The sequence below is a fragment of the Squalius cephalus genome (assembly GCF_949319135.1).
Source record: "Squalius cephalus genome assembly, chromosome: 25".
NCBI classification, from domain to species: domain Eukaryota; kingdom Metazoa; phylum Chordata; class Actinopteri; order Cypriniformes; family Leuciscidae; genus Squalius; species Squalius cephalus.
The window spans coordinates 27554718-27571810 of record NC_137146.1 but is presented as its reverse complement, the minus strand read 5'-3'; the positions used below and the strand labels follow the sequence as shown (position 1 = coordinate 27571810).

Sequence of the window (17093 nt, the reverse complement as noted above, 5' to 3'; positions counted from 1 at the left end):
TGACTTTGTCCTTTTCTTGGTTGTTGGGATTCTTTTTAGAGTTGTGTTTCTTTTTCAAGTCGGCATGAAACGGAAGTTGCGACAGTCTTTTCTTCCCTATTGTGACGTATATCTGAGTGAAATGGCTTCTGGAGCAAGAACAAATGTAGGGCGAGACTTGGTTTTGTCTATGGGGAATGGATTGTATGGTTAGAAGACAGTGGTTCACTATTGGTCAATCTCATGTGAGTGACAGGTTGCCCCGCCCTTACGCCAGCAAACACGTCATCAGAGAAGAGATGTCGCTGCAAGATGGGAGGGGAAGTTATTTTGATTTAAGATTATGAGGCGCATGAATAAAATAATTTACTGATAGATCATTTACAATAAATACTGCAATATTCCATAAAAGCAAACATTGTCAATTTTGATTTCATGGTGACTAGAGATGCACTGGTCAACCAGCCATCAATCGGAACCGGACGGTTTCCGCTCCAAAAGTCTGTTTATTTTGGCAGATATATTTTTTTTAGGACTTGCATTGCAATCATTTCCCAAAATGTCATTTGTGTAGAAATATTACAAAGTCGGTAAACAGGACGTCAACACAAGCCAGGGATGGGACACGACGAAGACGGAAGCAAAGAGGAGAGGAGCGCACAAACACAGCAAGCTCACTGTTTGTGATGCTCAAAATATTGGAAGAAAAATATAAATATTGAATTAGGGGTGGGAGTTTATATGAATGTCTCTCTGAAGGGAACTGACTGTCTTCCAAAAAAGTTTTGATGGCATTTTCTTTTCTGTATAATACCTCTGTATAATACCTATAGAGTTCAACAGTCGGGTTCCGGAAGTAAAAACCTTTTCTCCATAGGGAAATTGATTTTGAACGATATCTTTCAAACCTTTAAAGACAGGCCTTCTGTGAGCTACAAGGTTGTTAATCCATGGTATTTGCTTCTGTTGAAGTCGTCTGCCTGCATTGTTTAATCTTTATTTTAATTTTTTTTTATATATATATAATCATATTTAACAGCAGAACTCCCAATGAAAAAGTACATTACCCATGATGCTGTACAGAAAAACACACCAATCATTAAAACATATCTCTTTAGCTCCGCCCACACCCATGCAGCACTGCAAATTATGTAATCTCTCTAGCCTTTTAAAATACTTAAATATGTGCATATTTTGCAATTAGCTTAAAATATACTGTTTACTGTATATATATAATCAACTTTTGTACATGAGAAGTGTTATGTTTCTCCATTGTTTTTAATAAGATTATGCTGTTCACAATGCTTGTAGTTCTGTCCCTCACTAAAGCCATTTGTACACATTATACTTTTGTCATTTTGTGCAATTTTTTTGCTTCAAACCAAAGCTTGTAATATTATGATTCACTGATTAGCTTGGTTCACCGCTTATAACTTTTTAACAAATAATTAAATGAATGGAAAAAATACTTATAATAATAATAATACCAGCGCTGCTAAAAAACGGGGCGGGAACTGTTGAACTCTATTAAAGCAGTGTTTATAAGGGCAGTGCTGCTTTGTGTACAATAGTCCATGAGCCAGGGCCCCAAATTTGGTCCATCGGTATCAACGGGGGGGCAAATGCTATCATTGTTTTTTGGCAAGGTATACACCCCTAGTATTAGAAAAATCACGATAGCAGTGCAGCGGTGGTAGCGAAATCACTTTTTTGAGCTCATGAAGTTACTAACCCCCTAAAATAAATTCCGTTTTTGAAATCTGGTGTATATCTGGTTTAGGCTCATGCTAAGGATATTATCAATATTCTATAATATGGTGCTTGGTATCGTTGGAAAGGGGACCTTTTAGGCTTTCATTTAAGCCCAGTACTGAATCTGTCTGACAAACACAGAGGTCACAAGACTTCTTTAAACCAGAAATAACACACATTTTTTCACAATTTCCGCCTAAACTGTATGCTTTCTTTTATCCCTGTGGCATGAAAGAACAACATGGACACAAAACTCAACAACTTCAATACTCAAGGCACTCTGATGACTCAGAAAATGTATAATATACCCATACTATTTATTTGTGAGAGCCTTAAATTAGACTTGTGCAGCCAGCACAAGTCTTCAAAATAGAATAGAGCCAATAGAATGGACAAATAGAATACCCTATTAGTCCAGGGCCAAATGGCCTATTTATTCATGTACAGTTGTAATAAAAAGTAATTGTTTCAATAGTGTAGTCAATGGTGTTGTAAACATAACACTTGTAAGTGGTTTAACAAAATGTTTCTATCATGTATTTTGATATTCAGATATGATGTCAGAAAGTAGCTCATGCACGGAATGTTGATGGATTTTGACAGTTTGACGAGGTTTTGTCAGTTTTGTGAAAAGATTGTTGGTTCAGTTGACTGGTTATGACAACACTACCAACTATGATCTTCAAACAACTTCCATTGAGTTCCAGGGGTATTAAATGTAAGTACAAAATACTTTTTCTCTTGTGCTTGTGAATTGGTGGGGAATAGTAGAAGTAGCTAATGTAAGCTTGGTGTTTTTCACACTTAGTATACTTCTTTTAAACTTAAAATAAGAAAGTATACTTTCAGTCTACTTTTTATGTACTTGATTTATACTGAGAGAAAAGTCCAGGGCCCGTATTCATAAAGATTCTAAGAATCCTCTCAGAAAACTCTTAAAGGACAAGTTCGGTATTTTACACTTAAAGCCCTGTTTACAGATCGTTTCTGATGAAATAGAATGGTTAAGATTGAAATTTGGACACATGTTGCTGTCCCGAGAATTTTCGGTTTCTATGGTAGCACCCCCCCACCTCCACAATGGCTGCATAGGTGCACTATGCATCTTTTGCTGCAATTTTTGTTTAATGCGTTTTAGGAAGGATTGTTCCAGTGAACCTATGCAGCCATTGTGGAGGTGGGGGGGTGCTACCCCAGAAACCGAAAATTTTAAATTTTAAAATTTTAAACCGAAATCTTAACTGTTCTATTTCATCAGAAACGATCTGAAAACAGGGCTTTAAGTGTAAAATACCGAACTTGTCCTTTAATTTAGCTTAAAAACTTTTACATAAGAGTCTTAGCTTAAGAGCGATTCGGGGCCAATCTGAGAGCAACTCTGAGCAAGGAAAAGACAAAAACTTTCATCTTAGTGAGGAGGCGGGGCTGACCCCGTTGCTATGTATGACACAATCTTTTGAAGACTGTGATTGGCTGGTTGTCCAAGAAGGAAAAAAAGAGTGAAAAGTATAGGGTCTATTCTAAGCCTTCACTTTGAAATGACATGTGACTGTGTACATTACACACTGCTGCATTGTTGCATTTTCCCAGTTGCCAAATATCGTAATGTAGTGATTACTTTCATTTCTGGCGCTATGGCATTTCTGCACTGTGTCGGAGATGTTAGCGCGTCTCTAAGATCAGTCACAAACATGATCCCTGCACGATCTAATCTATAGCGTCTTATTAACTCACTGTCATCCATTGTCTGCAACACATTTTTTCTCCCTCTTCGTCTTTCTGCCATGTTCTCCTCTGCTAAAGAATCTCTTCAGCCTCTGAAAAGTCCTCGTCCGTACTCCTTACAATTTTGACCTTAAGACTTCTTTTAAGGGTTAAGATGCTTTCTGAATTACTTTTTTCTTTACTGGGATTTTTTCTTTAATTTTAAGAGTAAACGCCCACATTTCTAAGAATTTTCTTAGAATTTTGTCACTAGGAGCTACTCTTTGCATTAGATTATTTATGAATACGGGCCCAGGTATATTTGGCCTGTACTTGAACTCAATCTTTTGATCCAGATATACTTAAAAGAATAATTAAGAATTCAAAGTATACTTGTCTTGTAGTTGTGTTAACTCTTTTGATTGAGTAGTCAATTAAATATACTTTTTTTACATAGTTTTTCATATACAGTCTTATGAAACTTACATTGTTTGAAAATATTGATTAGAATATTGATATAAAACAGATATGTTTCTAATTCTGCATATCTGAATTTTTGTGTAGGCTAGTCCACTGGTAGTGTATAGCAATTTACTCTAATTCTACTTTTTTGTTTAAAATGTTGCCTTTCTTTATGAAACTTACTGACATTCAAGTGTTGATTAAAAAAGGATGCATGAAGCTAATAAAATGTTTTTAAAATTAAAGAACAGTTAAAGGTATTTTTCAAGTGCAAAAATAATATATAAATAGTAAACTATAAGTATAACGTTATGTTCAATTAAAGAAAACTTACAAGTATACTTGTAGTATAAACTACGAAACTAGTAGTTTACTGAGAGCACACATCAGTTTGTACTTTCATAAACTAAAAAATGTACTACTTGTATTAAAATAGTAAACTACTAGTATACTTATAAGTTCACTTGTAGTACAGATGCATTACAAATGAGAAAACTAGTTGTGTACTTAGTTTACTCTTACAAATACTAAAAATACTAAAAGTGGGCCAATTTAGTCCCAAGCAGTATTGAAATAGTACACACGTTTACTACAAGTACACATTATTAGTATACTTACAACATAAAGTATACTTTAAAAATATACTTGAAAATTACTTAAATATACTTCATAAAATGAACATGAAGACATGCACTTTTATGATGGATAGATGCACTTATGATGGATAGATGCACTTTTATGATGGATAGATGCACATTTATGATGGACAGATGTACTTTTATGATGGACAGATGCACTTTTATGATGGATAGATGCACTGTTATGATGGATAGATGCACTTTTATAATAGATAGATGCACTTTTATGATGGATAGATGCCTTTTTTGACGGATAGATGCTCTTTTATAATGGATAGATGCACTTTTATGATGGACAGATGCTCTTTTATAATGGATAGATACACTTATGATGGATAGATGCACTTTTATAATGGATAGATGCACTTTTATAATGGATACATGCACTTTTATAATGGATAGATGGACTTTTATAATGATAGATGCACTTTTATAATGGATAGATGGACTTTTATAATGGATAGATGCACTTTTATAATGGATAGATGGACTTTTATAATGGATAGATGGACTTTTCTAATGGACAGATGGACTTTTCTAATGGATAGATGCACTTTTATGATGGACAGATGCACTTTTATGATGGACAGATGCTCTTTTATAATGGACAGATGCACTTTTATAATGGACAGATGGACTTTTATAATGGACAGATGCACTTTTATAATGGATAGATGCACTTTTATAATGGATACATGCACTTTTATAATGGATAGATGGACTTTTATAATGGACAGATGCACTTTTATAATGGATAGATGCACTTTTATAATGGATAGATGCACTTTTATAATGGATAGATGGACTTTTATAATGGACAGATGCACTTTTATAATGGATAGATGCACTTTTATGATGGACAGATGCACTTTTATGATGGACAGATGCTCTTTTATAATGGACAGATGCACTTTTATAATGGACAGATGCACTTTTATAATGGATAGATGCACTTTTATAATGGATACATGCACTTTTATAATGAATAGATGGACTTTTATAATGGATAGATGCACTTTTATGATGGGCAGATGCCCTTTTATGATGGATAGATGTACTTTTATGATGGATAGATGTACTTTTTTGATGAATAGATGCTCTTTTATAATGGATAGATGGACTTTTATAATGGACAGATGCACTTTTATAATGGATAGATGCACTTTTATGATGGATAGATGCCCTTTTTTGATGGGTAGATGCTCTTTTATGATGGATAGATGCACTTTTATGATGGACAGATGCTCTTTTATAATGGATAGATGCTCTTTTATGATGGATAGATGCACTTTTATGATTGATAGATGCTCTTTTATAATGGATAGATGCACTTTTATAATGGATAGATGCACTTTTATAGTGGATAGATGCACTTTTATAATGGATAATGGATAGATGCACTTTTATAATGGATAGACAATAATAGATTTTTACAGCGATTGATTCCTGCCGGTTCCATAATGAGACTGGCGTGGCCAGAGACATTTTGGGCACTGCGGCATATTAAATATATTATAAATAGTTTTTCCGCGTTAGAAATACAATGTGTGGCGAGAGGGCGTGACAAAAGACCGAAATGAGTGACTGTCACGTGACACTTGAGAGCCCTGACTGCACTGTAGCAGTTACTGTTACACTGTTTAACCTGCAAGCTAGCTAGCCTGCTAGATAGCTAGCCTGCTAAAAACACCAAGCTTACATTAGCTACTGCTACTATTCCCCACCAATTCACAAGCACAAGAGAAAAAGTATTTTGTACTTACATTTAATACCCCTGGAACTCAATGGAAGTTGTTTGAAGATGACATAGTTGGTAGTGTTGTTATAACCAGTCAACTGAACCAACAATCTTTTCACAAAACTGACAAAACCTCGTCAAACTGTCAAAATCCATCAACATTCCGTGCATGAGCTACTTTCTGACATCATATCTGAATATCAAAATACATGATAGAAACATTTTGTTAAACCACTTACAAGTGTTATGTTTACAACACCATTGACTACACTATTGAAACAATTACTTTTTATTACAACTGTACATGAATAAATAGGCCATTTGGCCCTGGACTAATAGGGTATTCTATTTGTCCATTCTATTGGCTCTATTCTATTTTGAAGACTTGTGCTGGCTGCACAAGTCTAATTTAAGGCTCTCACAAATAAATAGTATGGGTATATTATACATTTTCTGAGTCATCAGAGTGCCTTGAGTATTGAAGTTGTTGAGTTTTGTGTCCATGTTGTTCTTTCATGCCACAGGGATAAAAGAAAGCATACAGTTTAGGCGGAAATTGTGAAAAAATGTGTGTTATTTCTGGTTTAAAGAAGTCTTGTGACCTCTGTGTTTGTCAGACAGATTCAGTCTGGGCTTAAATGAAAGCCTAAAAGGTCCCCTTTCCAACGATACCAAGCACCATATTATAGAATATTGATAATATCCCTAGCATGAGCCTAAACCAGATATACACCAGATTTCAAAAACGGAATTTATTTTAGGGGGTTAGTAACTTCATGAGCTCAAAAAAGTGATTTCGCTACCACCGCTGCACTGCTATCGTGATTTTTCTAAAAACTAGGGGTGTATACCTTGCCAAAAAACAATGATAGCATTTGCCCCCCCGTTGATACCGATGGACCCCCCTGGCTCATGGACTACAATGGTAGCCAAGGAAACGCCATATCTGCTGTTCCATAAGCGCCATCTACTGTCAAAGAGTAAATTTGCATTTTCATTCAGTCCGTCTGCTGTTTTTGTTTTGTGCAGGTATGTTTTATGTAGCATAATTTCACAAAGCTAAAGTCAAAGCATTATATTTTTGCTTTAAATCAATCAATCAATCAATCAAATACAACTGCTCATGTTGCATGTGTGTAGCATCTTTGCTTGGATCATAATTAAAATGCAGTGGTTGCCTCTAATTTCAAAATGGCGACAGATATTTTCTGTTTACGGCCAGTTTGGTCTGTAATAGAGCAAATAAACATCAAATTAGATCAAACAAAGAGAAAACATTGGCAACCGGTATCGGAACTGGCCCACTTGGTTGTAAAACAATCTGCAATTGTAATCGGCCATGAAAAATCATGATCGGTGCATTCCTAATATTGACTTAATTACCTAATATTAACAATCACCAATGGAAACAATAGGTTTCACACTGAAGCAACAGGCTTAGAGGGAACTGAACAGAAATCCTTGAGCTTGCAACAAAGTGTTGACACACTACATTAATCCACTCTGTGTCTCTCGAGGCTGAATTTAGAAGGCCGTTTCTGGGGAATGCCTTCCTCCCTTTATGTCTCTTTCCATCGCTGTCTAGAACTCATTTGAGAAACAGTCAAAAGGACCGTCTTTGTCGGGATTCCGCTGAGATGCTAGCTCAGTCATCTCTCCTTGAGCGAAGATCAAAGACACTGTGGTGTAACAGTCCTGAGGGCTCGGAAAAAGGTTTTCTCCACATTTTAAGTGTGCATTCAAAGTCAACACAGCCAAGACGAGAGGGACATAGTGCTTAAAAATGTGCCCATTACAGATTCCACAGGTGTTTAAGATATAAAATAAACAACCAAAGTTAAAGTAAACTTCTGCTTAAAAGGACCGACCCTTGCTGGCTGAGTTCCGAAAGGAAACTGTCTTGAATGGTAAAGCCACACAAAAATAGAAGCACATGGGAGTTTGGGAGCTTGGTGTGTGGTTGGGGAAGTGTGTGGGTGGGGTCACGCTGGCAGAAAACAGGTATAAGCTCACGGAAGCGTGTGATTGGAGAATGTAGAGGCTGAGGAGAAAGAAAATGAACACTGTCTCTAAATATGAAAAAAAAAGCATTCATTATTTATAAACTGACTATAATATACTGAGCTCATAAATTGCATCTGACATAAACTATTGTCCAAAACCTAGTGAGAAGCCTACCTAGGCAGCATTTTAAGGCATTTTAGGAATATTATTATGCAGAATTTCACCGTGTTAGCTTAGGAAAATGTTAACTTCAAATTATTTTGCAATTAAATCAGGTTTCCAGTGCAATTCACATGAAGAGGGATACTTGTATGCAATTGGTATGCTTTTAGAGCATCACATTGTTAGCTTAGCAACATGTTCTCTTCAAATTATATTGAAATCAATGGTGTGTTGGGTTTCCAGTGTGATTCATGTGAATAAGGCTATTTGTATGATGTAGCTGGTGGTCAAGCTGGTTTTCAGTTGCTTTTAGCAGGTTGGTCAGCTGGTCTCCCAACCTGACCATCTAAAGAATTGGCCAAACCCCTTTAAAATCAGCCTTCTAAACCAGCTAAGACCAGCCAACAAGCTTAGGCTGGTTTTAGCTGTATTTTTCAGTAGGGGATTCAATGGTGAGTCGGACCAAAGACCCTTTCAAGCAAGACATTTCACTCGGCGGCCATCTTTGAAATGTCTCTTGGCTCAGCTCCAATCTCTTAAAATGGGGAAACATCAAATTAAAAAGCTGTTCACCATGCTTACAATAAATTTCATATTTGAAATCAACAATGAAATCTGACAACAACTGTCACAGAAATGTTCCTTCTAAAAATCATGTAAAAAAACCAGGAAAAAAAAACAGGGCTAAACCAGCCAATGTGCATGTGCAGTCATAAGCGTGCGTCTCAGAACACTAAACACAGAACACACAATGACTTTACCAATAGGCGATTGGGTCTTATACCGAAACATTCAGCATCGCACTTTCTCCCATTCTTGTGCACCGTCTTTGCATATCTAAAGTCTTTGGCCCGGGTTTCCAGTGTGATTCATGTGAAGATGGCCATTTGTGATATTTGTAATGCTTATTGGAGTATCACATTGTTTGCTTAGCAACATGCTAAATTCTTTTCACATCAAGTCTGGTTTCCAGAGTTGATGCATATGTAGAGGGGTCCAAATCAGTCACTTATGCGGTCGGGTTCTATTTCTATTGCAATGCTGCCTATGTAGGCAGTAAACGGTACCTCAGGTTTTTGGAACTGAGCTATAGTCTCTTAATTTCTGTTGGCAGCATCCATCTTTATGCAACATTGCATTAAGCTCAAAGCTTTCAGCTGAGAACCCTTGAGAGGGATGCCAACATGATACAAACTTGACCTGACTTCCTCAGAGCCTGAAAAGCCCCAGCTTGCCCAAAGACTGTCTAGATGATGTGAAGTCAGCCGGCTGTAGCCGCCGGGACTACCAAGAGCCCCATGCACCAAGGATAAGGCGCCCCAATTGGCCATGGGGTGGTCTGGCCTGATTCCCAGCCTTTAGATTTGCATCGTCTTGAGACTTGTATCCCTCATCGTTTGGGAACAGCCTGCCTGCACATCTATCATGCAAGTCCCTCTCTATTCTGTTCATTCTGAAACTTCCAAAGTCAGATACACAATGACAATGCCCTTATGATAATTCATCTTAGTTCATAATGTTGTCCTGCATGCACACTGCATCAACAGGCCCTACAAGTGACCCTGTTTGTTAGGATACCAGCCTCCATCTATAATGATGAAGACCTTGTTTTGGTTTATTCATTCCGGTCTTAATCAATTTAAATTCAAACTCTCACTCACCTTCACTCTTGTTTTTGCTGTAAAAATGAGCCCTTCCATACTTGATTAAACCGTAGACTGAAAAACAAAAAAGCCACATGTTTAAGCTACAAAGAATTCAAATCTGCAAAGGAGATTCACAATCCATTTTACTTCCATAATGTGATGTGTTATTGCTTGTACTTCTTTACCCAACAGAAATGGCTAAATGTTTGTTTAGATGACAGAATTCACAATTTTAGAGGATTTGAACTAGGCATTTAAAAGTAGCATACAAAACCACTGTGATAGAAGACTTACATTTGCCCTATCATAGAAAAGTACATAGAAAAGCATAATAAAGTACTAGTAGGCCATGCTGAAGAACATTATTTTCAAGACTCTTAAGGTCTTCCCACCATTAACATGAGATACAGAGTACAGTAATGTTAAGGCAGTGTCACTGATATGATTCCCAAAGATTGATGATTAAGCTCTAATTTGGCTTCATCCATCTGATCAGTCTATAAATCAAGAGATCAAAGGATGACTCATGCAAACGAAGAAGCGTTTAGTCATTTTCAGACTCATTTTTGTCACTATTCTTTCTCAGAGCTGCTGCCCACATCTTGCCACCTTAAAAACAAACACCCTTTTTCAGAACTGAAATCTTCCTTATGTGACCCATTCAAAGCGCGAGTGTATAAATAATCACTTGAAATCACGCCACATCAAGGGGATTGCAGGCCCACAGTGGCCGAGCGTCTAAATGTCACTCAATGACTCAAGCAATGAAACCGCACCATGTGTGAACCGATTGTAAGAGGAAGTGAATGGCGAGCTGGCAGGGGACACATCCCATGTTACATCACAAGGCAAGCTGGCACTGAGGTGTCTATGTTGGGCACTATTCATGGGCACAGGCTGTGGCAGGAGAACCAGCAGGGCCAGGAAGAGCTATATGGAGCAGATGGGAGCGTCCTACAGAGCAACAAGCCTCTGTAAGTCTGAGAGGAGCGCTCCCCACAGTCGGACCACTGCGATAACATCCACTCAATTTATTAGCACGCTTCTCAACAGGAGATGTGTGGTATGGCTGGCAATAACAAGTTCCTTTATTTTATGTTTGGCCTACTTGCCAACTTTTAATGACAAAGACCGTAGATGGGCAACAGGATCTCTATATGAAGATAAGGACACAATGATTTCTTTTACCCTCCACAAACCAGATAATCAATGCTATGGAAGCTTGTTTCCACTAAGTAAAATAATTAAAGGCAATTGCGACATAAAAATAGAAGGAAAATAAAATCAGAATTCCGATATATAAAAACTGACATTTTTCTCAGAATTGTGAGATGTATAATTATGAGAGAAAATGTCGCAATTACCTTAGAAATATTTTCTGTGGTGAAAACAGTCACAGTTTTTTAACTTTCAGGGAAAATAACCTACTAAATGACTTGTCTCCTCATATTAAAATAATAGAACATTTTTTGGGGGGGGTCTTCATAATCAAAGAAATAAGACACTTCAGCTTGAAGACACCCAAGGTGAATCTGCACATTAATAAGCTTACTAATAAATTAGTATGTGGAGATGGACTATGGCTTTGTTCGTTAGCTGTTCTCAGCAGGCTTTCTTATGGGTTTATATCTCAGACAATTTAAAACAATTATCACACCTGCTAATTTGTCTCAATGACAGCTAAACAAATGCTACAACTCCAACAGAAGGACATTCTCAAAGCAGCACGGTGTAATGTATTTACTAACTCCTTGCTAAACCAACAAAAAAAGTGATTAAAGCTCCAGGCTACACAATTATCCTCTTGGGAACAACTTTTGCACACACAAACTCCAACATCATGTATTCAGGTCGAGGTGGTAGACCACCACATCTAAATATGCTGTATTATAACTGCTTCAGGAAAACAAAGCATTGCAATGAAGGCATGAATAAGAAATATGTTTTGCACAGATGGTAAGAGAGCTGAGCCCATGTTTTACACTGGTACAAGTCATCAAAATGATTTTAGTATAATCTCTGGCTACTTTTAGTTGATTTTTATCACCTTAGGTCAGTGGTTTTCAACCTTTTTGACTCGAGCCCCCATTGGCCAACACAATATTTGAAGGCTCAATATTTGAAGCCTAAGCTATTTCCAGTATTTCTGCCATAATTATGGCAAATCTACTTATTAACAGAAACTAGGAGTATTGATATTAAATGAATTAGGCAGGATTCATTTTGTGACTTCAGAAGTGTCAAGAACTCTATGAGTTCCTCAATTGAAAACAAGTTATTGAGGAAAAAACTAAATATTTCTATTGTTTTAATGTCATTATTTATTATCTTTATCATATTATATTTCATTATTTAAATATATTGATAATAATTGATTCATTTATATACTTTTTAGTCCCCCTTGGAAGTTTGCAGCCCAACTGCCTTAGGTATTTTTTCCAATTGACATTTTCTTAACTTAACCAATTTAGGGGAGTTGTATTCACTTAAAACACCTACTAGTTCAACAAAAAATGATCCAGACCTTGTTTTTGGTGTGTTTTAAGAAAATGTATTTAACAATATACACTGCATACACACTTCTGTTTCTGATGACTTGCTACATTTCTCTCAAAATGTGTTACATTTATAAATTCACACATTTCTTTCCCACAGTATCTGCTGAAAATACGTTCACTTCCTTTGACAAATGCCGAGAGGCCATCATGCTGAAAAACTGCCAGGTTCTTTCAGGACGATCATCCATTTACTCTATTACATGTTCATGGCAGTAATGGTTTTAAATGCAGAAGCTCCTTGTCTGACTGATGCACCGCCTGGGGGCCGAGAGTGAAGATAGACTAGTTTAATTTGTGCTAAAAGACTGAGGCCAGACTAATAACAACATTTCTCATTGAACAAACTGAGTGGATCGTGTTGGACTGTGAAATACACTGTTAGGAGTCCTGTTGCGGATAGCATACACCCATCACACAGGAGAATTGTTGAGCTGAAAACCACTTCAGAAAAAGATTGGGTTAAAACAACAAGTTTGAGGACCACAGCTCAATTTACTGAAGTATGTGCACCAACCGCTAGGTCATGGCTTCAACAGCAACAGCTATTTTAGGAACAACAAAGTTGGAAAACAGCTTCCAAGTAGGGCTTTACTTTCAATTTGACCTATTTGACCACACTGTGATGGTCAGCGTACTTTCCTAAGCATGCTTTCCTCTGCTGTGCGAGCGACGACAGTTCGGGGGATTGAAAACGCTTGAATAAACTGATCAAGGTGGCCAGCACTGCTGCCCGTCTCAATGCAGAGAACCTGATGGTGGCAAAATTGGAGTCTGTTGTAAACAATGCTTCAACATCACTTCCACAATACCCCGAGCCTTCATTTTCATGCTGTTCTCCTTCTTGATCAACAGATCTCAGTACTTTGATCAAATGACATTAGGCATGAATGCTAATTTGGGAATATAAAAAATAAAATAAAATAAAATAAAGGGTTGATTATGATTTCACTTTTTTAACTTTAGTTAGTGTGTAATGTTGCTGTTTGATCATAAACAACATCAGCAAAGTTACGATGCTCAAAGTTCAAAGCAAAGGGAGATATTTTATTTTAAATAAATCACTTTTTAAGGACTACAACAAACGGCTGGTAGAGACTACACCACATCACCAACCCTAGAATTTACATAAACCCCGCCCACTGAACACGATTGATAGATTATCAAGACAGAATATGCTAATCAATGACTAGAAGATAACTACACATCAGCTTCATAAATTCATCAACTAACCATTCAGAAATGTCCTGTTGCTTCTACATGTTGTCACTTCTTCTTGAGTCTCTCCATCATTGTCTGAATCCGGTTTAAACATAAAAGATTAAAAGTGTTTAAGATTTTCAGTGCATGTCTGTGTGAGGTAAAAGGACACAAGCTCTTGAAGCTACGCCCCCTGTGTGCCGGGAGCAGCAGCTCATTTGCATTTAAAGGGACAGAGACAAAATGGTGCGTTTTTGCTCACCCTAAAAAATTTACAATTTTAATATAGGCCTACTATATAAAAATATCTGTGGGGTATTTTGAGCTAAAACTTCACATACACACTCTGGGGACATCAGAGACTTATTTTACATCTTGTGAAAAGGGCATTATACCACCCCTTTAAAACAAAAGATGCGCAGCAGAAAACGTGGAGGGAAGAGCTTTTGAGTACCAACATTTTTGGGGACAGGGACGTGTTTACTTACTGGAGTAGGATGTGTCTCCATCTCTGGTAAGATAGCAGTCATGATGATAAGTGTGTTCATTACACTCTAAAAATTTAACCCAACGGCTGGGTTTGTCCATATTTGACCCAAAGTTGGGTTAAAACAACCAAGCATTTTTTAGAGTGTAATTATCAGTGGTGCAACGGATTGCAGTAGATCCGTACGGACCAGGCCCCGCGGTTGGACACTGAATTGATTCCTCTTTCGTGTTTACTTGCGTTTGAACGGACACATACACACAAAATGATGTCAAAATACCCATCTCGACAAGTATTCTCTTGGTTATGTGAATAGTTGAGAAAGAAACCGAATGTGTGTCAGTATATTCGGTCTGTGCATTCGGTCTTAAAAGGAGGTCACCCTTCCGCCAGAACTTGCCTCTCTCATGAATGCACATACAGCTGTTGCCGGAAGCCAGTGATTATAGTTTATAAAGTTTTAAATATTGACATTTTTCTCACAAAAACCCATCGCTTTGCTTCAGAAGGCATTTATCACCCCACTGGAGTCGTATGAATTACTTTTAAGATGGATGGAAGCGCTTTTTGAAGCCTCAAAAACTCGGTGCTATTCAATGCCATTACAAATGTGGGAAGAGCCAGGATAATATGTTCGGCTGAAAGAAGAAAGTTACTTAGGATGGCTCGAGGGCAATTAAATGATAGCATTATTTTCATTATTGGGTGGACTATTACTATAAGGAATTACTGGTACCATATAATTGAATGCCCAATTTCAATCTGTGCAGCTTAATAGTACACCATGAACAAGTTTGATTGTCCCTCCTCCAGTTACAATTGTGTCTTTATCATATTTTTGAAAAACTAAATATGAAATAATAATAGTAATTTGAATGAAGTCGAACCATGAACCGAAAAAGCAATTAAGTCATGAGAACAAACACAAATCCATTTTGAACACTAATTTCCCTTCGGCAAGCACATTTTCCCAAGGCATCCATTCATCCACAGTATACAGGATGTAGCCACCTTTTTAGTAAGTCAATTTATTGTTTTTCTCCTCTACCAAGGTTTCAAAGCAGACCTGTGTCATGCTCCTGGCAAAAGCAAGTCTTAGCAGGTCTTAGCATAAATGAAATTCTAGACGTTGCAGCATTTCTCAAGTCTGGCGCGAGTCCCTTGAGATTCGTCAGCTGAAATTCAGTGTGGCATAGTGAATATCAACACCACAATGAAATCAATGAAATGTTCAACACGGTATGACAAAATGTCACACGGTCTAGAAAGAACAGAAGAAAGAGCTAGAAAACTTGTTTAGCGAGAAGCCACGATGGAAGGCGTATTATGGATCCAGTCACAGCCTCTACCCGGTTTGAATTATTCCAGGTACTGCAGAGGAGACACAGATCAATGGGTTCAAACCCACGTAATCCACGCTGCACGCTGAGTAATGACCAGCCGTTCACCTCTCTTGAGAGTGGATGTAGTAAGGACAATAATCACAGGGCACTGGCATCAGCGGGAACCCTTGTTCTAGTAATATCGACTCAACTGTGACTGACAGCGGGAAATCTAAGGCCCTGTTTACACCTCGTATTACCATCCATCTTGCGTGATCCAATCACAAATGGTCCGCTGAGACAGATCGTCATTGACATATGGTACTAACGTGTGTGAAATGCATCTCCAGTGACCACTTATGACTGGATTTCGAGGAAATCATGACTACATGCATCACTTACTACTTCAGTGTATTACTTCCCATTTATTGTACGTGATCTGCTGCATGTTGATATTCAGGGTCAACAACATGATACGAATTTAATCCGAATCTATGAACTGTATTAAAAATACTTTCAAAATCCAGTTTAAAACAAGTATACAATGATGTATGCATTCAATGCATACACACATCATTTAATAGCTGTTTCCACACAAAGTTGCGAATTTAACTTGTGTGCAAAATTGGAATATCTCATAAAACATTTGCGAATGAAGCACTTGATCGTTTAAAAGCATCACTTCCTGGGAAATTGGTGAAAAATATATTTAATGAAAAAGGAAGTTGCTGCAATGGGGGGGGAGTCACTGTGGCTCTTTTTTCGTCCATCATAATAAATTACTTGTGCTAGAATATCATTTTGATGAGAGACTTTGGCTCAGGCATTTCCAAATGACCAAACCGACATTTGAGATGCTGTGCAATGCGATTGGTCTGTATGCTGGTTTGCATCGAGGGATTTATTTGGTAAATGTGTTGCCCTCGTAGTTTATGTCTTTTTATTGGATAAAAAATGATCCAGCTCAATGCACATTTTTAGAATGTATGCGTTTCTTTCCATCCAGCATTTTTTATGCAATATGCCACAATTTGCATATTGCATAAAAAATGATATCATATAGCAAGGAGGACCCATGCAGACCCTGTCATGGTCAATAAGTCACTTAAAATACATAACAGACTTTTATGACAAAGGCAATATAAGTTAAGGTTGTAAAATATGCTACAACTCCCGAAACCCACCCAAAAAATGAATAATTCTTAAATTAAAAATAATTCTTAAAATTAATAATTCAGGAAAAAGTTTTCAAGCTGTACAGAAAATATTTTTACTTTTACTTTACGACATTAAATTTCAAGTTTTCTTGATTTTTTTTTTTTTTTTCAAAAATACATTAAATTAAAATGAACATTAGTACTTTTCTAAGATCTTGCCACAAACTCAATTTTTAGAAGACTTGATTTTACAGTGTCTTTGTTACACATTACATGTACTTACTATA

General features: G+C 37.1%; 1 protein-coding gene across 2 annotated transcripts in view; it reads right to left on the bottom strand.

Annotated features, from left to right (window-relative positions):
• fars2 (phenylalanyl-tRNA synthetase 2, mitochondrial) overlaps positions 1 to 17093 on the bottom strand; it is a 154219-nt gene that overhangs the window by 120547 nt on the left and 16579 nt on the right. Inside the window, exon 2 of one of the 2 annotated variants that reach the window (XM_079863720.1) lies at positions 10101 to 10157. The exons of the other annotated variant lie outside the window; for it this stretch is intronic. Coding sequence (XP_079719846.1) covers positions 10101 to 10139 — 39 coding nt within the window. The 5' untranslated portion in view covers positions 10140 to 10157. The remainder of the gene's footprint in view (positions 1 to 10100; positions 10158 to 17093) is intronic. 2 annotated transcript variants of the gene reach the window in all.